This window comes from Lepisosteus platostomus, chromosome 23 (assembly GCF_059453375.1).
Source record: "Lepisosteus platostomus isolate fLepPlt1 chromosome 23, fLepPlt1.hap1, whole genome shotgun sequence".
Taxonomy (NCBI): domain Eukaryota; kingdom Metazoa; phylum Chordata; class Actinopteri; order Semionotiformes; family Lepisosteidae; genus Lepisosteus; species Lepisosteus platostomus.
This window is the reverse complement of record NC_142633.1, coordinates 8,175,889-8,203,248: the sequence shown is the minus strand read 5'-3', so window position 1 is coordinate 8,203,248 and position 27,360 is coordinate 8,175,889. Positions and strand designations below refer to the sequence as shown.

At 44.2% G+C, this 27,360-nt stretch overlaps 1 protein-coding gene across 2 annotated transcripts in view; it reads right to left on the bottom strand.

The window, feature by feature from the left end:
- Nucleotides 1-3,520: 3,520 nt before the first annotated feature.
- fhad1 (forkhead-associated (FHA) phosphopeptide binding domain 1) overlaps nt 3,521-27,360 on the bottom strand; it is a 51,822-nt gene continuing 27,982 nt past the window's right edge. For both annotated transcript variants that reach the window (XM_088616998.1, XM_088616999.1), the window contains 10 exons: nt 25,684-25,790; nt 25,124-25,283; nt 23,773-23,902; nt 20,249-20,390; nt 19,585-19,718; nt 18,130-18,225; nt 17,223-17,443; nt 15,807-15,972; nt 9,664-9,744; nt 3,521-5,580 (listed from right to left, as the gene is read on the bottom strand). In XM_088616998.1, the coding sequence (XP_088473124.1) occupies nt 5,419-5,580; nt 9,664-9,744; nt 15,807-15,972; nt 17,223-17,443; nt 18,130-18,225; nt 19,585-19,718; nt 20,249-20,390; nt 23,773-23,902; nt 25,124-25,283; nt 25,684-25,790 (1,399 nt within the window). In that variant the 3' untranslated portion in view covers nt 3,521-5,418. The remainder of the gene's footprint in view (nt 5,581-9,663; nt 9,745-15,806; nt 15,973-17,222; nt 17,444-18,129; nt 18,226-19,584; nt 19,719-20,248; nt 20,391-23,772; nt 23,903-25,123; nt 25,284-25,683; nt 25,791-27,360) is intronic.

Genomic DNA, 27,360 nt, shown 5'->3' with positions numbered 1-27,360 from the left:
CTCACAGACAGCGCCCCAGGAAATGAACCCAGGGACTCGGCGCTATGAGAGAGCAATGCTAATCACTGCACCACCATGACACCTCTATATCCACACATACATTTAAAAAAAAAGGAACTTCAGTGTTATTAATGCAATGCATGTTTCTGCTCCCATTATGAAAACCAGAACTCTTTCCTCAGCTGAATGGGCTCATAGGCCCTTGTGCCTAAAGCTATAAAACTCCCTATCAGCATTCCTGTGTTTGCATCATTACACTGTGTTTGCTGGAGTCTGACAAACTGGAAGAACATAAACGCGATTTGTTCCTCCACTCTGAAAAGTCTGATTCATCTCTCCGTGGACAGACCCATTGTGTCCTGAATCAGGAAAAATGCACAGCGCTTATCAAAAAAAAAAAGACAATTCTTGCAGGAAACCTTTTTGTGACTGACAGCTACAGACTCAAGACATTTCATCTTCAACAGCCCAGTAATTTCTCACAATGCGTTTTGCAAAGTGAATGTTCTTTGTTTTAGATCACTTAAATGAGACAAACATGTAATAAAAAACATAGGATTTAAGACGGAATATCTATACCTGTGTCAATCTGAGCATTTAATAAGGATCTACCAGACTGCACAGAAATGTTAGAATTGGCTTGACGACTGCCTCACCCCTTCAAGAGGAACAGCCAGAGGTTTAATGTCATCAGCATCTGTTTCTTCGCATCGACAGACAGATTTGGGTCACTGAAAAAAACAGCAAACAGCTAATTTATTAACTGTATAAGTAGCTCATTTGGCCAAACATTAAAATGTGCGGAGTGATGATTGTGAATGGATTAGAATAAGACGTGTCTTGCAGAGCTCCATAGCATGTGGGATTTAGCTTCTGGAAAAGGGAGACTTCACCAAGGACATTTACTATTTGTGCAGCAAAACAATATTTGTAAGCCTTTAATTTGTGTCCAACAGGTGTAAAATATATACAAGGATATATCTACGAGCTGTCTCTTCAAGGAAATCTTATGGGTTTTGTTTCCATTCTTACAGATTAATCACACCTCATGCCTGGAACTGACCCAGCTGTATAGAAAGGGTTACTTATCCTGCAGTTATCCTTGATGTCAGCACCCACCTGACTGGCTGTGTGGCTCCAGCACTGCACGTACACATCCTCCAGTTCCTCAGAAGGACTCTCGCTGCTTTTCTGATCACAGACGTGTGTGATACAGCCACGCTCTGATGCATGGATCGGCCCTGCAGTATGTTCCCTCTGATAGCACACTGTGATGGCCCAGGGCTAGTGCTGTCAGAGGACTGTAGCGCATACAGAGGGCTTGTAATATGCTGTAAAATGCACGAGGCTCGGATTAAGGGGCAATTTCTACCACAATCCACGATAAGAACACAAACTACCACTCTGTCAAAGCCTGAAGCACTCAGACCAAAGTATATTTATATACAGTATGTATGACCTGGCTTGATGGTTTTTGCTTAAAATATTGAACAGATAATCCCAAAACCTGCTGAAAAGGAAGCTTGATAAAGCTGGCACCACCAATCAAATGCTGTTATGAAACTTTATTCTTGCCTTCTTTGTCATCTCCACAAAACGAATTCCTGTTCTCATTCTGCACTTTAGACTGCTCATTTGTACTGCATCTGCAACTCTGGAAGATTAAAAAAACCGGGATTTCGAATCCCACGCGCACAACCTCATCAGACACCTAGAGCTATCATTTTGAATTCACGAGGAATGACAACGCCCAAAATCGAAGCGTAACAAACTATTGTGGAGCGAATGTTTGGCTTAACCCGCTTGGCTGAGGGCCGACCTCCTGGCCACAGGACCCCCCCACCAGGTAACCAAGGGGCAGCTGCAGAGGTGGAGTTGGGGTGGAGGTGGGATTCAAAAGTGGGACGCGAGGAAGAGGGATATCGCATTTGGTATTTATAGCGTTCGGTGGAGGAAGGACGAAGGGAGGGATTGCTAATACCTGACGGCTGGGAATGATTGAGCGTGGCTGTTGTCAGCCCTCCCAAACTTTCATTAAATAAACTCCATTCTATAACACACATGAAGGGGAGTGGGACACTGGGAGACGAGGCTACGGCGAGCTGCCAAAAGGTATATCAGGCCAGCAATCCAAAACGCTAGGCAAAGATGTAGTCCTTAAGCAGACAAATATCCAAAAGGTCAAGGGTTAAGAACAGGAAGTCAAAGAGAACTACAGGCGAGGTAGGAGCTCCAAGGGAGAAACCAATACTGAGCGCTGACCGATCCCGAATGAGGGTTTATAAGGAGTGGAGACTGACTGATTAACATGTGCGGCGGTGCTTTGTGGAATTAGCCGGCGCTGGGGACTGGTAACAGGTTTCTGATTGCTGGTCGTAACACACGAGCCTGCTCATGGGGCTGACAAAAAGAATCACTGTCAGTAAAGGATATTAAAAGGAAGGCACAGAGCTTTGTTTAAACTGCAGATATTAACCGTCTTTGCGTGTCTAACTACTGTACTTGTTTAATCTAGCAGAATCTTCTAGACGTCTCGAGAACGGTCTCATCACGTTGGTATGACACTGTCATGTGGCCCAGTGGCACTTGCTGTCTCATGTGTCTGCACGTTTCCTGGTGAGGTCACGCAGAAACTGCTGTTTCTAAGCAGCTGGGGGAAGCTCTGATTTAGTGCATTGGTGTATTTCCAATGACCTGTTTTTACTTTGTCTAAAAAGAGTCTATTTCAAGGGTATAAAGTAGTCTTACTATGGTTTATGGGTCAGGTAACAGCTTATAATAAGAAGAACTATAATGTGATTAATAAAAGACATAACGCTATACACATAGTATGCAGTTTCTTTCTATCAAGAAAGACATGGGTATTCTTAGGGATATCTTTATAAATTAAGTGACAGTAGTAATTGTAACCTACAGTACTTTAGAAGAGTGCAGGCAGGAAACTAGACATGTAAACTCCTTTTATGTATCTCACCCAAAACAGATGCCAGTGGCACATCCGAGCTTTCTGCCTGCAAGTAAATCAGTGCTCAGCAGCTTAGGAAACTCTATTAGTCTGAAATGCAGTTCGTAAGAAGAATCACTTAAGATCTGCTAACATTTCGCAGAGATGGAGCTGAAATTGGAGTTTTCGGAACATTCCCAGTCTACACACCAGGTGAAGAGAACGACGTCTGCTTAGTTTTATGGTGTCAGATACAATTTCGATATCAGTCATTTCGTATTAATGATGAGATGATCATATCTAGTCTGGACCTGGAGCTCTTGTGCGCTGTGACGCACATAAAAACTGATAAGAACAGGAAGCAAGACCTCCCCAGTCTTGGAGCACGGAGTGCACTTGTAGGCTGTTGGAAAGTGGACAGGTCATACAGTAAATGTGTCAAGGAAGTGGCTCAGGAGCAGGTGTTACTTCCTGTGAAAATTGGCTGCTGCTCATCTCTTTCAAGCATCTCGTTTCCTTGGTACAGTATTTGTTTTCTGTGTTGACGATGAACTTCAATAAACTGAATACACTGTATCGGCCCTGGAAATGTTTAATGTATCTCATATCTGAAAAGCTGAATTTTGCAAACAATCAATGCATGAATGATCTTTTGAAAAGTCTTATGTTTTATGCTTTATGAGACATTTTTTTGTCTGGCATATTAGTTCATTGTTTTTAAATTTTGCAGCATAACCATTAATATTTAATCATTGTTTTGCTTCAAGAACAATATACTAATGCATAATGACTTTCTACATTGTAAAAGTTTGTTCAAAAAATAATTATGATTTATCCATCACTAATTTGAGATTATTATTTATAGATTAGTTTAATGTTTGAATAATTGCCCAACAAAGTTCACAATTATAAGTCTTATTCTATAGTCTAATTTTTATAATTCTTTGATTTCTGTATTGTGCAACCATTAATTAACAATAAATAGTTGGGTTCAGATTAATCTGCATTTTCCTCCTGAGAAACGGATCTGACATACATTGCTTTTGTCAAAAAATACAAACTATACATCTTTAACTTTACAGAAAGTTGTTTTATCTCAAAACCTTGACGTGTACTATCGCTCAATACTGGACCCACATGACAGATATATACAGTATATCTATATAAAGACAGATAGTCCAGCTTGCAGGCACAGACAGTAGAGCTGAATTCAGTCTATGAGCTACCACATGCCTCACACAGGAAGACCTTGTATTGCTAGGGTGGGATCTGTCCTGAGCCCTGCTGCACCAGCTGCTGAATCACACTGCAAAAGCCAGGAGTAGAATAGGACTGGTTAATCCTGATTGTAATAGAGATGGAACCAAAATGATAGAAGACCATCTTTAATAAAACTTACTTGGAATGACCAGTTAAATGCCTTCCTATCTCAGGTCATGGCTACAGACTCTGCCACCGCAGAAGGGGCAGAATGAGGTGGTGCAGCCAGACTCCTCCAGCCTGTCCACCTCTGTGCCACTCGTCTTTTGACACAGTAGAGTTGTGTGACGTGACCTCCTCCTGCAGGAGGTTTAGCTCAGACTGGAGCAGATCTGCACCCGTTCCCAACAGCACCGCAAGCCTGCAAGTGTCCACAGGAGCTGAGAAGGACGTGGCCAACTTCTCTCACCCTACCTGTGGAGTTGCTGAGCCATTTCGTCAGGTTTGATCCCGCAAAACATGGATGTAGGATCTCATCCTGCACATGGGTGAGCCCCTCAACTGGTTCAGCCACTTAGGAGCCTTGGTTAATATACAGAAATGAGTCTATATACAGTACAAACTGTTTAAAACATACAGCTAGATGATTCTGTTCATGAAGCGTTTATCAGTGCTGACAAGAATTCTGAATAATGGCAAACAGTTGCTATTACAGTACATCTTCACCTATGTCTACAAAAATGATTTTAAAACTTGCAATCATTGCAGTTTGTTGTCCACCATTTCAGAGCACTCAATTAAAGGACAAATTACTCTTCATAATTAAAAGAAATATAACACTGAGCCTAAAGCAGGTACAGCAGATGCCACCAGCATCTCAGAAGTGGGAGTCACCTATGGTGAAGTTTCTTTTTTGAAGGTGCATAATATCTATCATATTGCTATTCGACAACCAAATCATTTTATTATTTCCGACATTAATTGCTATATTAATTATTTAACTCAAAATTTGTCACTTGTCACTAGATCTCTAGGTTGTTTTTATCATAATGCAAACACCTGCACACTACTCCATTTACAGCATACCTGGAAACTACATCATGCCTTGATCTGGGGCACAGATAGAGTACAGTATGTGAGCCTGAGCGTTCTGCAGACTGAGGGCACGGTGTTCAAGTGGCAGGCTATCAGTCTACGTCTGCGCTGTCAGTGACAGAGCCTGCGGCCAGCGGCCCCTCTGCCCTGGTGTTCGGAAGCCCGTGCAGTCCTGGGTGTCAGCGAGTCTCTGAGGAAGCCAGCGCGTTCTGCAGGTTGGCTAGCTGGCTGCTGGTGGTGCACATCTCCTGGCCCTGCTTTCTCAGCTGCTTCTTCAGCGTCTCAATCTCATACTCCTTCTTCTTCAGTCTTCCCTGGAGGCTGGCCTTCCTGGCTGCAGCCTGTGCAACACAACGAGACACCAAGGGACAGTAAGGAGCTGAGAGAGGTGCTAACCTTAGAACCTGGAGTTCAGACAGCACTCTTCCGAACAAAAAACATCCAACTATTCAGCTTCCATTGTTAGGTTTCTAGCCCATATTAGCAAGGCAACGTGAGTTGGGCATGTAGACAGGCTACAAAATGCTGTTCATCTAACAATTCCCCTCCTGGACTCCGCATAGTGAGCCACTTCGATCTGCCTGCTTTCATTACAAGCCAAAATCGGTTTTACGAGCATAAGAATAAAAGATTGTTTCCAAATGATAGGCCATTTGGAACATCTAGACTGTTTAGTAGTTAATTTATTCAAGGATCTCATCCAGCTGCTTCGTGAAGGAAGCCAGTGTATTGACATCAGCTACATGGCTGGGTAGCTTGTTCCACACTCCCACAATCCCTGTCAGGGGACAGTGTCTTCTCACTCTGCTGAAGACCAGGCTCCACACAGTGGGGACAGTGTCTTCTCACTCTGCTGAAGACCAGGCTCCACACAGTGGGGACTGTATCTTCTCACTCTGCTGAAGACCAGGCTCCACACAGTGGGGACAGTGTCTTCTCACTCTGCTGAAGACCAGGCTCCACACAGTGGGGACAGTGTCTTCTCACTCTGCTGAAGACCAGGCTCCACACAGTGGGGACTGTATCTTCTCACTCTGCTGAAGATCAGGCTCCACACAGTGGGGACAGTGTCTTCTCACTCTGCTGAAGACCAGGCTCCACACAGTAAGGAGCTGGGCCCCTGAGCTGTACTGAAACTCTTGAACTGTCATCATGTTTAAAACTCACTTACAAAGCTATCATTTCATTGGGCCTTTTAATGTATTTTTTAGTTTTGAACTGGTTTTTATGGGGTCAATTTACTGTAGTCTTTCTCTTCCTGCTTCTCTGATATGAATGGCAGGTATGCTTTAGTATAGCACTTTGATTGTTTTGAAAATCATTTATAAATACAATTGTTGTATTCTTTTTCTCATTATTAATGTGTTCTGTTCCTGCAGCACTTTAATTACTTAGATTATAAATAAACATTCTTGGCAGCTGCTCCAAAAAACACAAACTTGCAAAAAGCCCATTGGGAGAAAGTAAAGAGGAGGAATGACTGAATTGCACATAGTTTCCCTGCACTCAGCTTTGTGAGCACTGTACTGTACATTCCCGGAGCAAGCACCTCTTGTTAAAGGTGGAAAAAGGCTGCAAACCGACTTAATTAAGTAATTAGAGTCATTGTAAATATTTGGCTATATCATTTTTTTTGTCCTTACAAATGCTCAGAGATTCTACAATTACTGTGCTTTGTGAATAACCAGATGGACTGATTGGAGCTGAAAATTAACATACACCCTTCAGAGAATGCAAGCTTTTTGATGTTGTATAGAAATGTGTGGCACGCTGGAATGGTTATGTACAACATTGCTCACATCTTATGCACTATAAAATAGTAATTGTGCTACAGTGATTTAGTAGACTCATTGAGTATTTGGTACACTATTTGTGGCTGCAGAAAGAGTTGATTTTCTGTGCATTATTCATGTCATTTTGGAATAGGATCTCTTCTAAAACTTTCCACAGGACTAAACGTAAGAACGTGACCTATACGTGAGCAGTAAGAAAAAAAATAATAATCTCATTTCGGCAAACCTTGTAGGTGGGATTTCATTGTGCTGATTAGCACGGTTACCTCACAGCTTTAAAGTCCTGGGTTTGATCCTGACGAAAGCTGCCTTCTGTGTGGAGTTTGCATGTTCTCCCCCTCGGTTTTTTGTGGAATTTCTCTGTGCGCTCTGGTCTCCCATCATCCAAAGACTTGCTGGTAGTCTCACTGGCTGAGCTAAACTGCCCTTTCACTAAACACGCTTCCTGATTAGCCTGTCTCAAACACCTCTGCTACAATGCTCTAATATAGCTGGGATAAGGTTTGGGTAAGGACGATTTAGATAAGCTGGATATTGATAAAATATGGAAAAAAAAAGTATAACCTGCTCTCAGTGTGCTCCATGTAGTCAAGTCACCACATGTCACAGAATCCCACCATATTAACACGAGTTACCTGTACATGGACATAATTACTTGCAACACCTATCAGCAAAAGGACCAGACTTAAACACACCCATCTATAAACTTGTCTTTGTGCCTCATGCAGCTTGTCAAACAGATGGCCAGGGAGAAGGCTGCTATTTTAATATGCTGTAAAAATCTGCCATTTTCTTCTGGACTCTGGCCTAAAATGCTCACACACGCACCACCCTGATTTATCATCAGATTCATCGAAGAGCTCCCAACAGGGAGTCAGGGAGCCTGAGAGTGTGGGGGCAATCTGATTGCTCTGGGCATAAAGACAGAAATTAATACAAACATCTAACAACACGGGGAGGTCAGTTATTGGGGCTTCAGGCAGCTGAAGCAATAACCAACCCGTCCTCCCAGGAGAGGGATCAGCAGGCCTTGGGCAAGCAGCGCAGAAACTAGGTCTCCACGAGGCTCCTCTTGGTTTATTTCCAGCACTGTACAAGAAACCCTCCGGGAGGAAGGAAATAGAATTGGCTGTTCTGGAGAAACACTGATGATGTCAAATTGGTTAGAGAGAAAATGACTGTCGTATCAGCCCTGCACAGCCCTGCTGATTAAAAGACAGATAAGAATGGGAAGCTCAGAATACATGTTCTCCCGTGCTGGAGGAAACGTACAGACCTGAAGAGCAGGAGGTCAGGTGGATCAGAGCATGCTACAGCAAGGCAGACCTGCCCCAGTGGGGGTTTTGGTAGAGGAGTTGGTTTGCAACTTATTGACCTCCTGATCCGACCACCACCACATCCTCATGCAGTCATTCTGCTTTTTAATTTCAACCACACTTTTTAACAGGTTCTAGCCCCCCACCCAACAGCTTCCTGCTCACTGGATCCCATAAACGCAGCTGGATCCACAACAGAGGTCATCAGACCCGACTTTCCAAGGGATGTGAGAGCCTGGGTCACCTGTTGACTCCTCTGCCAAGCGACTGAGATGATAGAGACGTCCAACTTCACATTCACCTGGAAGCAATCCAGCAGTGAAATAACATTCTTCATGCAGGAACAACTCTGGTCTGTCACGATTGCAGTCCCTCCTCCTTAAGGGCGCTCCGGCTCTTTCACTTCAGACCTAATTTTGTGCACCTGCCCCTTGTTCCAGCCTCCTTCCCGTCCCCCTTAAGAGCCAGACACCCACTCAGTTCGGGGCTCTGCATCCGATTCCCATATCATGCGAGCCCGGGTCCTGATGCGTCTGGCTCCGTCATGTTTTTAAGTTCCTGTTCCTGTTCCCCCCGGCGGTTCCCATTTTTAATCTCCTGGATGGATCGCCTTGGCCATGGATTTATGCTTGTGTTTTTGGATTTCGCATTGGACTTCTTCTTGGATTGTTTGCCTCGGCCCCACCTCCCCCGTGCACCAGCGCACCATGGACACGCCCCCCTGTCCTCATTCCCGTCTCCTGCATGACTTCTTCCCCAGTGTTTCCTAACTTTTCCCCGGATTGTGTTGTCCACATAGGGTCCGGAAAGAACTGTTCTGTTACATGGTCTTAAACAAAACACACTGGATTTCCTACACACAGTCTGAGACATCCATCCATTTTCTAAGCAATTGAGGGTCAGGTGGGAGCCGGAGCCTATCCCAGCAAGCACTGGGCGCAAGGCGGGGTACACCCTGGATGGGACACCAGTCCATCGCCGGGCACACACACAGACTCTGGCACAGTCTCACACACTCATACCAGGTCCTATTTTCCCAGAAGCCAAGTAACCTACCAGCATGTCTGTGGATATGAGGGAGGAAACAGGAGCACCTGGAGGAACATGAACACGAGAAGAACAGAACAAACTCCATACAGACAGCACCCCAGCTCTGGAATTGAACCCAGGGCCCCAGCGTTGCAAGGCGATAATGTTCACCACTGCGCCACCATGCTGCTCCAATTTGAGAAATCATACTGTACATATATAGGAAATTGCATGGGAGAAGAAGTCTGTCCCTTGATGAGGTCATGCTGTTTTCTCTGTGTCTTACCTTGCCATGAGTGTCCTCCTGCACACAACTGTGTGAGGGTGTCTTCACACTCCTCCTTTCAAGCTGCTCCTTAAGGAGAGGCTGGAAAATGTTGTAAAAAGTCAGTGATTAGTCATGATCAGGGCCAGGACTGGAACACACCGATGAAAAAAAGCAAGGAAAAAGTCAATAATGAACTCAACCCAAAATGTGCTGTACTTTTTTATGATACACTATATCATACAGTGATTGTATATTTTACTTTTAGAAAGTATACAAGGTAGTATAGGGGTTAAATAGTGTTTATCACACTAGATCTCAGACATGGTACTTTTAAGTCTGTTGACAAAGAATATATTCAGAAACCCACTAGATCATCTTATACTATATGTTCATAGTACCATGAAATGTTGCACACAAGATCTTGATAAAGTACATTTTCTGTCAAAAAGCAGCTCTCGGAGAATGTCTCTGTGCATGAACACTCCACAGATCTAATCTATTATTAGATTATATTATTACCATATTGTATGGTATTATCTGTGCAAACTGTAAAGACCTGTGCTGCTCATCAATGCACCACTGTTAAATGCGCATTAAGCTGAGCAATAAAATTAACACCTGTTTTATTTATTTTTTAATTGATTTGTGTGCTGCAAGTGTGTTTAAATCTTCTAAAATAATATATGATATGTGAAAGTAAAATAGAGTAGGTACAGTCTACACAGCGAAGCTGAGGTAGCTCAGACGGCAGGGGTGTCTAGCTCTTGACCAGAAGGTCTTGGGTTCAATCCCAGGTAGGGGCAGGCGATGGAGCTTGCTCTAATTCCTTCCAGATGGCTCCCAGGTCCACTCAGCCTGCTTTCCAAATGAGTTACAATAATAATTGCTTACACTTATATAGCGCTTTTCTGGACACTCCACTCAAAGCGCTTTACAGGTAATGGGGATCCCCTCCACCACCACCAGTGTGCAGCCCCACCTGGATGATGCAACGGCAGCCATAGTGCGCCTGAACGCTCCCCACACACCAGCTCTCAGTGGGGAGGAGAACGGAGCTATGTAGCCAATTCATAGAGGAGGATTATTAGGAGGCCATGATTGGTAAGGGCCAATGGGAAATTTGGCCAGGATGCTGGGGTTACGCCCCTACTCTTTTCGGGAAATGCCCTGGGATTTTTAATGACCACAGAGAGTCAGGACCTCGGTTTTACGTCTCATCCGAAAGAGTACCAGGGGTTAATCCTTCTGGGGGTAATAGGCCGACCATGATGCTGACCACATCACCTCCACCTCCAGTGTTGGATGGTCAAGGAAAAATTGTGGCCCTTGCCCCTCATTTCCCATGGGCCTTTATGGAGTGAAAAGGGGACCTCACCTACCTACAGTAATGAGTGAGGAATGTTATGAAATCCTTCTATACGAGGTGATAACTCAAATTTGTGACATAAGTAATCAGTCATTATTATCTTTAGTTTTGAGAGCTACGACATGCAAATATAAAAGCTTTCTACTGTCTATTACATAGTTTAGTCCTCCACCCTAGAGAGTACATTCATGGCTCAAGAAGCTGACTGAACATGACAGCCGAGGTCCATATCCAAGACAAGCTAGTTTAAGATGGTTTAAACGTATTTGTTCTGGATTCCTGGTTCAAATGTTAAATACTGAATCTTTTAAATGTTAGTTATGTTCTTCACCAATGGTTAATTGATGGCACCTTGGCTAATATTGTGAAATTTTGTAATTACTAGACTCAAAGTGAGCAGCATAACGTTGCTCAGTCTGAAATGATTAATGAATTCGACGGACTAACAATGTTCTAAAGAAGGTGGGATCCGCCCAAAAGACAGATTGTTCTGTCCTGGCCAGGCCTGTGGACTGCTAGTAATCTATATGTAAGTAGTGGTGATACAAAACCAATCTTTTCAGCCTTTATTTGAGTGCAAGAAGCTTCTCTAAAAATATCATTAACTAACTCAAGCCAAACAAAACAAAACCTTCATTCCCTAGCAATGGCTAATTATGACATGCAATCTGTTTTAATTTCCTTCATAGGCATGCACTTTACCTTAGTAGTATAATGGGGTAGAACAGAGGAATGGATTTTAATGGGCTTAATTTAAAGCATTCCTTTTGCATCTAAAAGAGGCCTTAATGAAAGGAAATAAAGGCTTAAATTGGATTGCTCAAACGCTAATGATAAGAAAATTCAAGAAGTCTGCATTTCTGCTGCGAGTAGTCTGACAAGACCTCGGCCACTGAATAAGACTGAATATGCATCTGAAGTCACGTGAGCCAACAGAAAATGAAGGATTGCTGTTGGCGCAATCTTGTCTAGGACAGGAAACAAACTCAGCACTGTAGCGTGGTGATAATGTAGAGTAGAGTGCACTACAGCTGCAGTGGTGTAACACTGAGGACAGGGTGTGTATGATGAGGACAAGGACCCTTTTTTCGTTGTCCAGATTGCTGACTGCATGTCTTTTAGAAAACATCTAATCTGAACCGTGCAGCTCTTCCAGCTGTTCCATCTTATCTGTTTTTTTCCCCAACTTGGCGAGTAAATCAAAGAGTTAACAGCATATTTCATTCTTCTTGCATTGATGGTTTCTATACCACGATTATTTAGTCATTAAACAGACCATCAATCACAAGGCAGTCAGATGTACATTGGAACAGACACTCAGTAGGGAGGATGTATAAATGCAGTATCCTAAATACTACTGATAAGCCCAAGTCTTTCAATAAACAGTTCCTCTTTCCTCCACTTTACAGACAGCCAGCTTGTCTCTTTAAATGAGACAAAAACACAAACTACCTCTGATGTAATTTTACATACTGATTGGGACTGACGCTGCCACTGAGGCACTGTGGGACTGTTCTGTGTTTGCGTTTGATTAATGAAGACCACTATGAGTCCGGAAAGCTTCGCCTTGCACAAAAGATTTCAGCCTTTTCCCAAGACGCAGCTAAACCTTCCTTCTAGTTAGGGAGGAACATAGAAATGCTATGTAAAGTGTAATAACATAGTAGCTGGAATGGAATGTAAATAGAGAAAAACATAAATCCTATTTCTTTATGACAACTGACATAGCTCAGAGCAAGAGCAATGATAGGGACACAAATCATATAAGTCACTGCGTAGCTGGATAAAGGCTGTGAATGTTGCACCTATGCTAGGAGTGCACATTTAGACCTGCAAAACAGAAAACGGGGCCCAATGCACGCACACATACATATTTAAACTCCAAATAAATCGTGATCCAGTCATTCAATCTCCATCAGAAGAGTTCTCATAACTAAATCGGACATGTTCATTAACGCACACCACTTGATGAGAAAACAGCTTCACGGTTATTCAAGAACGGCAGTTTTTACATTCTCCATATATGGGTTCTAAGACCACTGAGCAGCCTCTCACAACTTCACGTCTGAAGAACTCCCTTAGCCTGGCTCGAAACATCAGCCAAGAAGACTCATGACCCACAGCACACCTGGCCGTGTCACTGGCCATCGGCAAGCAGGGCTGGGATTAGCCAGCTGAATAGCTCTGCAGTCAAAGGCAACACCTGTGACGAGCCAGGTGGCTGCAGGTGTGTGGTGACGTCAGCAAGAGCTGTGCAGGGTCTCCAGTCAGCACCGAGCTCTGACAGATCAACAGGTAGGAGGCCTTATCCCACTCATCTCCCTCTCTCCCAAGCTGCACAGTCAGTGCTGGATAGCAGCCTCTTCTAACTATCGCAGATTGTGCGGGTGCATAATGGAAAATAATTCTCGATTAGAAATTGAAATGGACAAAACACATAGTACAATGGGTTCTTTTCTGATTCGCAGCCTATCCTGCATCTTACTGTATGTTGTTGTTCATTTTATCTACCATCCGTTAACTCACCGTAATAGGTCTCCTAGACATGTGGACTGCTACAGGGATATGACCTCTAGAAACCCAATAGCTTAGTTACTTTTCGAGCACCAGCTTGAAGACTGAGAGGTGAAAGGAATGTGATAAGGAAACAGATAAGAATTCATTCCCGGTGGAGTTTTCCACTTCATGGAAAGTTATTTCTCTGTTATTTTCTCTGTTTCCATATTATTTCCACCAGAATTTGTGGTTAGCAGACAAACGTCATTTTAAACGAAAGGAATCACTCATAACACTAATTCTAGTCATGAAAAGGGATATTAAATGAATTGCTCTGTTCCTGGGGTATTTCCTGATATCTGTACTGTACCTACATGCCCTTCATTCCTTCCACAACAGTAGCTATCTCCTAGCCCATCAAAGCCATGAGACAGGGTTAGGCTCAGCTAGACAGGGTTAGTCCTTATCTTGTAGCTCAATCGGAGTTGTCTGCCTCAGACAGTACTCACTGGGTACAGTGATATTTTTCTAAGCATATCAGGGATTGTGATACTTTTTAAATATTCTAAACTAAAAATCTATGCTTGTATTTGGTTCAAAATCCGTGTAATGTTTGCAGGGGTATTCAAGATTTTTTCCTTTTTTAACAAACTAAACATTTTTTTTCCCAAAGATTTGGCATAACTTAGCTACATAGGTGTAAAACACCTTGGAAATAAACCGCAGGAACCCCAGTCGTGATTTTCCATCAGGACATCCATTTTACAAGAAATTGAAAGTGAAAGGGATTGAAGATCAAATCCCTCCAAAAAAAATCTCACAGACTATTCAAAGCAATTAAATCAAGGTTTTTTCCCTCACATTCCCTGACATCGTTTTCAGTGACACATTTTACACAGCAGTTATTCCCAGCTGTTTTATAACTAATAAAGAGTAGCAGGGCTACAGCATAATGGCAGTTATATGGTACTGATCAAAGCAAACAGCCTTTTAGTGTTTAGGACTTTTCTATAGTTCGATCAAGTGGATTGTAGCAGTTAATATCTTGTATTTCGGTCCCTTTCAAAGTTGTTAGGGTTTTGAGAACTAACAAGCATACGCAGGAAAAGAGATTCTGCTGTAGTACCATACAGTACCATACCATACCATATGTGTAGTACCATAGATCTTTTTCTCATAGTGGTTGTCACCAAGCAAAGAGCCATGCCACGTTGTGTAAGTTATTTTCTGATCAGAGAATCAGAGATCAGTTGTGTGTATGCGTCAAATCTCAAAATATGCTGGCTGGGGCATTATGAAAGAAGCCTTTAAATTATTCCCACTTAGTAAACGTGAAATCATGATTTCTTTAGCGGACAGATTGAGTTTAAATACCAGCATGACAGGACGTTTTTGTAATATCTTCTAAATTCAGTTCTAATCAGTATCCTCATTGGGTCACTTAAAACTGATCAACCGCTCCTGAGGCTTGATTTAGACGTGGGATCGGGATGAACTCCAGCTCAGCCATTTCTCTGTACTCTTACATGGTTTCCTCACCAAAGCAACTTGCTTTGGTATGAAGCCAAGGGCCTAAAGACCTGTAGCATGAGTAATTTAGGGCATAGTTGCATTGCTTACTTCTGACCTCCAGACAAAAGAGTTGCCTGCATCTCTAGCAAAACCCCCAGGGGTATGAAATAGCTCATGTACTGCAAGCCTCTCCTCCAAAGGACTTTCTAGTGATTAGGAACTTCAATGCATCAGATAATGCAAATGGCAAAGTCTGTACTATGCATGAAAATCCAGTGTTGTCAGGATTATGCTGGAAGGTCTTCCTCCATGCTTTTATATATCTGTCTTCACGAATCTCAGGCACATCCTCCCTACCTACCCATCAGCACCCTTACAGCAGCTCCCTAGCTCATTCCTCACAATACTGGGGGGGTGGGGGTTGTTTGGCAGTCAAGCTGGGACATCTATCCAGCCTCAACTAGGCAAGTCACAGGAATCAGAATCAAGACAATATTTGTATGAATAGTATTCATATATTGTTATTATTGATTTATTTTTAATACTTGTAGTACTAAACCTCCACGAAGGAATAGGAGCTGGTGTACACAAAATACTGTATGGTTAATAGAATTATAAAAAGGATAATTACTATATTTGTTGCACTTAAATCAGGAGTAATTACTGAAAGAGTCGATCCAATCCTTCTCCTCTATTTTCACAGTCCACCCCACTTCAAACAGGCAAGACAGCGGCCATGTGAAGTGACTGTCAGAAGTAACACCCCGGGGACAGTAAAGGCAGTCACCTTGCGCTCCTTGATGACCCTGTTCAGGTTCTTCTCCTGCTCCAGCCGCTGCTGAGCTCGCTCCAGGGCCTCGCGGAGCAGGGAGCTTTCCTGAGTCTGGCTCTGCAGCTCCTGCCTCAGCCTGTCCAGCTCCGCCTGTAGCTGCTGCCCCACCGCCTGGCTCTCCCTGTGTGAGAAGCCAGACACGGGGTGAAACAAGCACCAGTGCAAGTTCGGCCTTTATAACCAATCACCAAGCTTACTTTTCTTTCCAGCAGATGGTGCTGCTCAATACTTCGGGAGGAGGCCAGAGTGTATTCTTACACTTTTGCTCTCAGATATTCACTCGCTGCCCACAACTCTGCAAGCATCTTTATTTATCCCCCCTCCCTCCACCACAACTTCACACTTGCAGCTGCCTCCCTGGTTCATTCCTCGTAAGTGAGGGGGGTTGTGACAGCACTGGCCAAAGATCATTTCCTCAGCCAGATGACAACGACAATGCCAAAGTATTAAGTACCTTTAATCCCATTATATTCTCGGAATTAGACCATACTACAGACACAGTAGTTGTATCAAACAAAAAACCCTCTGTTCATTATCTGCACACTGCTGAGCTCTTACTGCACTGCAAAGTAATCTGCAGAAACCCAGGACACCTTCTCATGAGTACTCTAGGATGGATGACAGAAATGTTTTGCCTAACTTAATGGTTTCTTTTAAATTATTTTAACAAATAAAAATTAGGATGTTAATGCATTTTTATAGAATATTTTACTAATAAGAACCAATTAATAATAAGTTAGTTTTTATTGTTTCCTTCATATAAAATGCCTGAAAACTAAAACTAAAGGAAATGCTCACATCTTTTGCTGGCTGTTCCCTTGCTAATTGCTATTAATCTCATAAAATAGATGCTCATGCCTCAGATTAGAGCCCCTTATTCAAAGAAATCTCTATCCGCAGTTTAAAAACTGGACCTAAAAGATGGAAGCTTGGATCAGAGATTTGATGCAGTTTTCTTTTTATTTGGAGAAAACTGGCGGGTCCACCAGTGCGTTTTTTTTAAAGCTTGGCAACCATTCCTGATCTATTTTGAGAGTCTGAGCCTCCCTTCTACACCCTAGACCTTAATCTGTCGCTAAGTGGCCACTCAGATGATGCCAGATAGGACTGGCTTTCCGCATTTTTTGTTTGCTTCCTAGAAACCGTTTGGCGGAATTAGACTTTTTTTTTTTGAGTGAGGGAAGATGTGGGAGGGGATTGGAGATTTTATGATTTTTCCTTTCCCAGGACGTATTCTCAGATAAAACACTGTAGCAACAGCTCCCATGCTCTGTAATATGTAACTGATGCATCATGGATTTTGGCTGGTTTGAGATGGAGGTTCGATTGGCGAGGAGGGGCAGGGGCTCGGGCCGGAGGCGCGCTGCCTACCGTAGCCGCCGCAGGTCGGCCTGGTACTCCGACAGCAGCTCCTCCTTGCGCTGAGCCTGGCCGTGCAGGACCCTCAGGCGGGTGTGCAGCAGCTCCAGGTCCTGCTGCCGCCGGGACCCCAGCCGGTCCCTCTCGTCGGGGGGCAGGTGTTTCAGGGACGCGCAGCCGGACAGCTCCCCCAGCTCCAGGGCCCCGGAGAGGGCCTTGACCAGGTCCCGGTACTGGGAGACAAGCAGCCCCACAGTCACGGCGCCGCCTTTCAGTCAGTCAGCCACAGCTGCTGTCGCAGGAGCTCTCAGACAGTCTGTGGCTCAAAATCCACAAGACTAACAGAACCTTTCATTTTAAAAAGAGTCTCGGAATCGTATGTTATTCAGTTTTTTCACATTAAGGTTTTTCCCCATCGCAGCATAATCCAGCCGATGTACAGCTGCCCCTTTTCTAAAACCCCAAAATTCACCTCAAAACCACACAGAATCACTTTAACATGCACCAGTACAAATCTGCCAGCAACAAAGGGGCAGGTAAAGATTTATTCCACGCTGAAAGGAAAAGAAAAGAGACAACTTTTCAGCTGTGGAGCCTTACCTTTCAAAGCCAAAAAGTTGAGTCTCTTTTCTTGTCCTTTCAGTGTAGAATAAATCTTTACCTGTCCCTTTGCAGGCCTACACGTGCTGGTGCAGCCACCTACTTGAACATCTGTCTACAGAAAAACCATCTGGAATCTGGAACGGCAAAGATTTCTAACCCTCAGGCCTTATCTGCGGAATTTCCTTTTAGTCATTAATGTCTTCTTCTAATTGGTGACAGCAACTTTTCCCTTTAAACGGAGGTCTTCCTCCAGACGCACGCTGATAAAGAATCGGTGCAGCCTCAGCTCCCCCAGCGCCGTGTCTGTATGCCTCACCGTTCTCTCACTCAGGTCCAGGGCGTCGGACAGGTCCAGCCTGGCTGTCCTGTCCAGCGTCTCCTCAAACGCCTGCTCAGTGAGAGGGAGCTCAGCCTGCAGACCAACAGACATGGGGGACTCAGTCGAACCCGAGATACTAGTGCAGGGGTGTTTCACGTGGCATTCTGTCAACAACTAACATGTCTCACTTCTTTATTTAGTGCAAGACCTCACAATTCTGGTCCTCAGACTGGCTGTTTCTCATTCAAGTTAGCTGAAGTAAGTTACCTCCTTTTGAAGTTTTTTTTCCATCTCCTTGAAAGAGTTCTATAATAGCTTTTAAAATGCAATACTGGTAACAACAAGAAAACGTCTTCTGAGGTTCTGAACTGAGCCTGTGGTTAGAATGGGGAACCCCTGGCGTCACGCAGAGCTTAGCTCTAATTTACAGATGAGTCACTCTACAACACTTGCGGTTGGGCTTCACTCTGATGATCACATACTGAAGGACGTGGTCCTGCAACTAGGCCTTAAAAGACATCGCCTATACCTATCCAAACCCACTTTTGATTAATTACAGTAGATGTGGAAAATATTTGGACTTTTTAAGCTGACGGATCTTTGCTTTAGCTGTTTTTCCTTTTCATTCTTTTAGGATTCCATCTTCAAGGGGCCTACAAGCTGTCAGCTGAGCACCCATGATATGAGGGTTTTGAGACAGGGCTAGACTTATCACTTCAGTCCTACCTGGAAGACTTATTGTGGACATTTTTCTTACATTTCACTCATTCTAAATACAATAAATTAAAATACACAGCATACAATTCATCAACAATAAAGAATAACAACACGTCAGACACAGAAAAAGCACACATTCACAGACAAAATCAAACTGACCATAACGCAAATACCTCCTTCAAAAAACAATAAAATAATGTTTACAACTTGCATTCAATGCTTTTTTGGAGCACGGGATAATAATTAATAATAATAATTGCTTACACTTATATAGCGCTTTTCTGGACACTCCACTCAAAGCGCTTTACAGGTAACGGGGATCCCCTCCACCACCACCAGTGTGGAGCCCCACCTGGATGATGCGACGGCAGCCATAGTGCGCCAGAGCACTCACCACACACCAGCTCTCAGTGGGGAGGAGAACAGAGTGATGAAGCCAATTCATAGAGGGGGATTATTAGGAGGCCATGATTGGTAAGGGCCAATGGGAAATTTGGCCAGGACGCCAGGGAACCTTTTAATACTTATATGACATGGTTAGGCGGTAAAGAAAAAGCAACATTCTTCCTCCTTCGATTACTGGCTGGTACAGGGAGATGAAGCTTTTATTAACCTCTGCACAGGGGGAAGTGATCTGCTACAATGGCCTCCATACACCCAGAAGGAGAGGAATGACAGCTGGGAAGGGCTCCCACAGAAGGGAGGATGCTGGAGAAAGCGGTGTCATCCACGTACCGAGCTCGTCTGCGAGAGCTCCCTGGCAGCTCTGAGGGGGCCCAGGCTGTCCGCCACGGCCTGCTGAGCCCTCAGCTCAGACAGCTCCCTCCTCTTCAGCGCCACCTGCTGGACGGCCCGCTCCGGAGAGGGCCCTGCAGAGTGAGAAGCTGTATGACAGTCTGCGCAGCCCCGCTCTGCCTCTCTCACCCATGTGCCCAATCCCGTCTGCTTCTAAGCAGAATCAACCTCGTTTCTGTTTTCACAGGATAATTTGAGTTTTAAATAGATGTTTCACAATAAATGAAGCCCAAAGCAAGATAACAGATTTTGTTTTCCAGGATGATTTTGGTACAAACCAGAGATTACCCAACCACAGGCCGCTGAGTGTTCATGTTTTCACTCCAAGTGGTTTTCAGATTACTAAGCTAAATAAATCAGCTAAGCAAATGACACAGATCCGTGTCTTTAGAAATTAATTGATTGAGGCCGGTCTGTAAAACCTGCTAGACTGTGGCTACATGCAAACTCCACACAGAAGGTACTGCAGGCTAGACTCAAACCCAGGACCCAGTAGATGTGAACCAGCAGTGCTAGGTGTGACCCACAACCTCAAAACCAGTGTGGTGAAAGCTACCAGCAGCAAGCCCACTGACTCCTCTCAACCACGGGCGTGGGTCCTTACTCTGCGGCCTTGTTTGCTCCAGGGCCTTGATCCTGGCTCTCAGTTCTGCTAAGGCTTCCCTTTGACGCTGGATGACCTCCTCGTGCCGGTGACCTTTGCACTTTGCCCCTAGGTCAGCCAGTTCAGCAGCTGCTGACTGGTCCTAAAGGAAGAAGGAAAGAGGAGAGTGAAGAGACCATCCTCACAGAAACAGTGGAATTATAATATTATTGAAAATCAATCATATTGTCCCGTAAAATATCATATAAATCACTTTAACAAGAATAAGAGAAATCTTACCTGTTTCTTACCTGGCAGCTGCCCTGCTGCTTGAATTGCCTGTATGTCCTGCCATATTAGAATATCATATTACACTTTATTCCATACCTATGACTTCCCTCTGCTACAGAAAAAAATAAGACATTTCTGGGGGCCCTGACAAATGTGCTTTTCCATCTTCCTGCACGTAGGTCTGGTAAACACAACTCTGATAACTTCTCTTCCAATCAGTTGGACCTTCATATCACCTGCAAAGGCTGTTTTCTCACGTTCCTAACAGATGGACAGGAAATCCTTGCTTCTTATTAAATTCTTCTTACGTCCAATGTATTTATCTAAGATAACGATTCATGACTCACCAGTGATGCCCTTTCATCTTCTGGGATTTGCACAAATCTCATTCAGCTTTGTGCTTTATCCTACACTGAGTTTTAAACACAGTCATAAGAATGTATGTCCTATTTCAAGACATACGTTGCCTTTTTTGTAATAAGCAATGCAAAAATGAATTATAAAAGATTCTTGAAAGCGTGAGGGAGGACAATTATGTCTGGGTAACAAAATAATAAAAAGGCAAGAAACCTTTTTTATTTTGACTGAAAATGTTTATATACTGCAATTCAGTGGTGCTTACCCAGCTTGTCGAATTGCTCATTATTTCGGATATTTCAGGAAGTAATAAGAATAATGCAATTTGGGAACCAGATCACCAGAAATTCCTAGTGTGATAGTGTCGGATCTGATAGGGAGCTGCCGGAGTTCCGGCAGAGTGTGTCTTATTTCTTTGCGGTGTGCCAGTGTGTAGTCGTCTGCGGAGGTTTCTGTTCTCCGGTGAAGGAGAGATTCCGTTCTTGAACGAGGAGAACAGATCCTCTTTTAGATCGGAGCAATTGTTTGTGTCGCCGGCTTGGGAACACATTCGGTTCTAACCTGAACGCCGTCTGCGGGCGCGTGGGGATCTTAAAGCGCAGCCCGGATCAGCGTCAGGTGTGGAAGCTGCTCATTCCCACACGCCACTGAGTGGGGAGTGCAGTGGGAGGTGTGTTCTACTGTCACACTAGATTATCACTGTGTCTTTGACAGAGAATATAATTTTTTCCCCAATGCTGCCAACGAAGTGCATCGTGAAAAAACAAGGTACGAATACAATGATCCTTACACTCATGAATTTCTTCTCTCAGGTCTATAAACTAACAAGCCCTTAGATACTGAGATCTGAGAGACACACTGTTTATGCTGTAAACATGTAGAATAGGTTTTGAATAACTCTAACCAAATAAAAAACACACAGAATACATCAAATTTACTTTTAAAGCTTTTTGAATAGAATAATCAGACGGTTGCTGGGAGGGATTATTCCCAATTTGTATTACAGACTGGAAAAGGTTTGGGTGGGATGTGTGAACTACTGTACTTACATGTGTCACATGTAAAAAGTTTTGCATTATTAATACTGCCAGCAGGGCAGCAGAAGTCAGCATTGCTGCCTCACAATGCTGGGGCCCTGGTTTTGGTTCAACACCTGGGGTGCTGTCTGTGTGGAGTTTGTATGTTCTCCCTGGGCTCACATGGGTTTCATCCAGGTACTGTGGTTTCCTCCCACAGTCCAAAGACATTCTGGTAGATTCAGTGGGAATCTGGGACAATTCTGGGACGAGTGTGTGTCTGTGTCTGTATCCGTGTGAGTTCTGCAATGGACTGGCGTCCCATCCAGTACGCATCCCAATCCAACCGTTGCTTGCCGGGATAGATTCCGGCTCCCCCATGATCTGGCCTATAAGTGGACTTCTCCACTGTCTGGAGAGTAGCCCGTGAGCAGCTGTGATCGGACACTGGTGGGAGCTGAACTGTACTCGTCTCAGCAGAAAAATGCATTTATACTTCCTACACTATGGGAGAGCAAATCGAACAGAGCTGCTGGGCAAACAATAGGTCCCTTAGTTGCTTTTAGATTTATGGGAAGTACAAAGAAAGCACTACGCCGAGGATGCACTTAGTACAACGAGCGTCCTGAAAGGTTTTCTTGGTCTATAGTGAAGAATGCACCTCTGCTTTTATTGAATCTTCTAACATATATAGCACAGCACACGAGAATTAATGTGTCTGGAGAGGTGGGAGAGAGTGTTTGAAGTGCACTGAAGACAGGAGCATTGATCTCCTGGGTCTTAAGAACGTTAGTGCAAAAAGCACTTCTCTATGTCAGAATTCCTGAAAAGGCTGAGCCTCTGGAGCAGCAACATCTCCAGCCTTCTGCTTTTCCAGCCCGCCTGCTACCCTGTGGAATGCATTTACATGGAGGTTCCTGCATAATGAAGACAGATCCTTCATTTACATCAATTCCTATCGTGACTGATGAGCCCATTGTATGATTGATGAGGCCAGCGCTTAGTAATTCAAGCCTTCTGGGCAAATTGCTACAGTGCAGTATGCATCCTCATTATTTTTTCTACATTGAGCAATCACTCAGGAATGTGCTGAAATGATCTCCTCCTTTCTCTACAGAAATGATCACCATCCCGAATTACAGATGGTAAATATCACAAAGGCCAGGAAAGATGGTACACACATCAAAGAGGTGTGACAGAACACATTAAACTCGAAATTGAATTGAATTAATTGTGTGCAGAGGGAGAGGTGCTAAGTAGTTATCTTCTTACTGACCCCACTGCATTTCATTTGTCATGTTTATAAAAAGCTTTCACCATGTTGAATGTTTGAATTGTTGAACGTCAGAACAGCCTGAGAATCTGGAACCACAACAGATAACAGGCTAGAGCTGTGACAGTGTTAGAACTAAGACCCTTTAAGGAAGTTCCCCTTGAAATTATTAAGGTAACAAATAAAAAGTATTATACATTCATAACAGAATCGCCAGGTTTGGAGAGGAAAGCTTACTCTTGCTGGGAAGGTTGGTGCTTGCCCCAGGTTTTGTGGAGAGGGCAGGCACAGTGCTGTCGAGGTTACCTGTGTGCTGCCTGCGCTGTGTTGGGGTTTCCTGTGTGCTGTGTTGGGGTTGTGTTGGGGTTTCCTGTGTGCTGCCTGTGGCTGTGTTGGGGTTTCCTGTGTGCCGTTTGTGGCTATGTTGGGGTTACCTGTGTGCAGTGTTGGGGTTACCTGTGTGCTGCCTGTGTGCTGTGTTGGGGTTACCTGTGTGCTGTGTTGGGGTTACCTGTGTGCTGCCTATGGCTGTGTTGGGGTTACCTGTGTGCTGTGTTGGGGTTGTGTTGGGGTTACCTGTGTGCTGCCTGTGGCTGTGTTGGAGTTACCTGTGTGTCTCCTGTGGCTGTGTGCTGAGGGTCAGGGCTGCTGGCTCTCTTGTCCTCCTGAGGGGTCTCACTCTGTAGTTCTCTCTCTCTCAGTACGTTCACCTGTATCTCCAGGTCTGCCTTACAAAGCCTGCCAACAAGCACAAAATCAATGGACAGCCTGCTTTTCTGGGTTTTAAGTGTGTATTGTTTTTTTACATTTTGGAGAATGTAAATTGGGGATTTTGCAGATATCTGTGAAGCCAAAGTCATCTAGAATGGCCCTTTCTAGAACAGCCCTGCTCTTTTTCTCCTAAGGAGCTGGACTGACATGAATCTTGCTTGACCCACTGCAGCTCTTTCTTTTGAAAGCTGGCTTTGAACCTCTAGTCCATGTGCTAGGTTGTCTTTTTTGCATTTCTCTTTACTTCTGTTCTGGAATCTGTGAATGATGGGCTCCTTGTGAGTCTCTGTTCCTCAGGATCTATGGCTTCAGCAAGATCCTGCACCTTTCTAGGATTTCTGACCTCTGGTCATGACAGCGTTCTTGATGCCCGATGTGGGACTACAACCCAAGATCTCCACAGGGCCTAGAGCTGCGATGTGGGCATACTACTCCCTATGGCCTCCTCAGGAGTTTGAGCCCAGATATGGGACAGCACCTTGAGATCTCTATAAGGTCTAGAGCAATCACACACCTCTAGAGTCTTCAGCTCCTAAATCTCAACAGAGGTTGCCTCATCTAACCTCAAAGCACGACTGCATGCAAGGTCTCAAACGATGAGCTGGACATCTGCTCCACAATATTTGATAGGGTTTAGAATCTCATCATGGGAATGCACTCTCTAGGGAATAATAAGGTCTTGATCCTTGATGTGAGGTCTCAGCAGGAGACTGACCCTTGCCATGGACATCTAATCCTAAAGGTCTCAACAGGATCTCAACCTCACTAGGGATTTTTACTTCTCAAGGTTTTCATAGGGCCTCAAGCCTTCACAAGGGACTGCACAGGTTTTCACAGGGTTTTCATCATCTTCCATTCCTGGATTAAGACGTTGGCCCATGTGATTATGCCTTGTGGTTTGTGTCCAGTCCCTGTCTTGTATCAGCAAGATGTAAAACTTGACAGGATCTTCTTTTAGATGCTCCAAGCAATACGTGGAAGGGTGTGTTCTGAAATATTGAGTGCAGTCCTGGTTTCCAGTGTGACTGATGTCCTGGCATCTCCATGCCAGACCAGCCATAATCTGGTTAAACACTGAAGCTAGTGACATGGATTACTACAGCTGTCCAGTATTCTTCTGAACTTTCTAAAATGTGACTTTACGATAACAACACGCCATGTGATTCCCCTGCTCCCGGTGGGGCCTACCTGAGCTCCTCCTCCGCTCGGAGAAGGTCCTGCCCTTTCTGCTCCACCAGCTGTGACATCTGGGCCAGGCGCTGCCTGAGCACGCTCAGTTCAGACCTCTGCTCTGCCACCAGGGCTCTGTGCTGCTCCAGCTCCAGCTTCTGCTGCTCGCTCAGCTCCCCTGACACAGGCACAGGGAAAGGTGTCAAGAACAGGGACACAGCTGCTGATACAGTACGTTGTGGGCTAATACATCACTGTCTCACTGTGACCTGCACACATTGTTGATTTTTTTCAGTCCTAGAGTCAAGTCACAGTGAGTGAAGAAAAATGTTGCTTTCTAAAATAGGTAAATGTTATTACTTCAGAAACTGAAGAGCAGACACGTGGGACCTAAGCTAAAGACGAAAGAGTAAATATTTTGTGTCCTACAATGAAAAAAAAATATTTAGAAGTAACAAAAAATACATTTTGTGATCCCTATCATTTATTAAAGAATGCTTTATTGGGTAAACTCTCTGTGCAAAGCTCAAACCGGAGACACCCGAGAACAGCGAACACAATAGGAACTGGTTCCCAACCTGCCATGTCTGACATCTTGGCATGAGCTCCTGCCAGATCCCGGCTCAGCCCTGCGATGGTGTCTCTCTGGGCGGCCGCCTCCCTCTGAGCCTCTGCCAGCTCAGCCCTGGACAGACACAGGTGGACACGGGGAGATGGGTCACTCTCGTCTCCCGCCCAACCACTTTACTGGTGCTACTGTGCTTTGCTCTCTTTCCAGAGATCATGCAGAAAAGGGGATTAGTTCCACAATACAATGTAAAACTTAAAAAGAAAAAAGAAGACACAGCACGTTTTGGCTATGGAGCCTTGTACAGGTGTAGCAGTACAGTACAGACAAAACAAGATTTTTCAGCGTGGAATAAAAGTTTAGCCCCCCTCCAGTAGCTCTACTGGACATTGGTTTACTGTGTGACCCTGTTCCTGCTGGAAATCATCTTGAGAAATCGACTCGAGAAAAGCAGCAACTGATGGGAAGTTTAGATTGCACTGCTGTAACTAACAGTACAAAAGGCCCAGACAAACTTAAACGTTGGTCTGTGTTACATGTTAAGCAAAGAGGAGGTGGAAAGCTCTTTGATTCACACTCAAAATCCAAACAGCCATTCTGCAGTCCTTAAAGAAATGACTGGACTTGATCTTGGACTTAAGCTTTCTTCTATTCATGGGATCATCACTGGCAAGGCACGCTGGGCAGGTCACACTGAGGCTGCCCTTGCGTGGAAATTTTCAGATTCCAGCGATATCTGTGTGCCCTTGAGATTATCTAAATATACAACATAGAAAAAAAGCACAAAAAAAGCTAGGGAATGATTGGACCAACAATCATTGGTACAATGTGAAGCACATTCACAGAACTCTGCACTGCATCATTCCTAAACTTTCCTTACGTGAGACACCTGCAAGATCCACCTTTGTCTGTTACAGATGTGCTATTTAACCAGAATTTAAATTATCAATGCAAATGAAAACCATTTTTTTTTCTCTCTCTCATGTGCACACTTAAACAAACTCCACCTTTGGAGTGAATTCACACTCCCACATAAGTGGGGAAAATGTCAGAGGATTGCAAAAAACAAACAGTTTTCATCACATTTAAAAAATGTAAGGAGTACACATTGTCATTAAGCAGCAGCCTAGCAGACATCAACAGATGTGAAAGTGCTCATGGGAGTCCCAGTTGTTGAGGATATTGCTGATGAACACCATTTCTCAACATCCCAGCAGGAGCTGAGCTGGGTTAATTCTGGGTGATTGTGAAGACAACAGCTGAACATTGAGTGTTCAAGGGAGAATACCGTCTCACCCTGATCGGGTGGGTGTGAGCTTACAATATGTGGAAGATGAGCTGTCAGTGTCCATCTGGCTGCACTATCAGTGGAAAGATGACTAGTCACAGAATAAACAACAAGCTCTAGCTGGAACTCGCTGTTAACTGCACCCCACCATCTCCATCAAGCTACCATTGTTCAACAACATACTTCTCTACAGATTGCTCTTTATGAAATCGACCAGACACAGAAGGCCAAAAGCCCAGCTGCATTCAGAACCCAATGAATGAGAGAAAATGTCACCTTCCCATCTTGTGTGAGCAGATTCACCTCACTGTGCTGCCTAATACCGTTGAACATAGTGCAAGCTGGTGTTCATGGAAGGATTTACCAGTATCATAAACCCTAGTCATGAGAAAAGCTTTG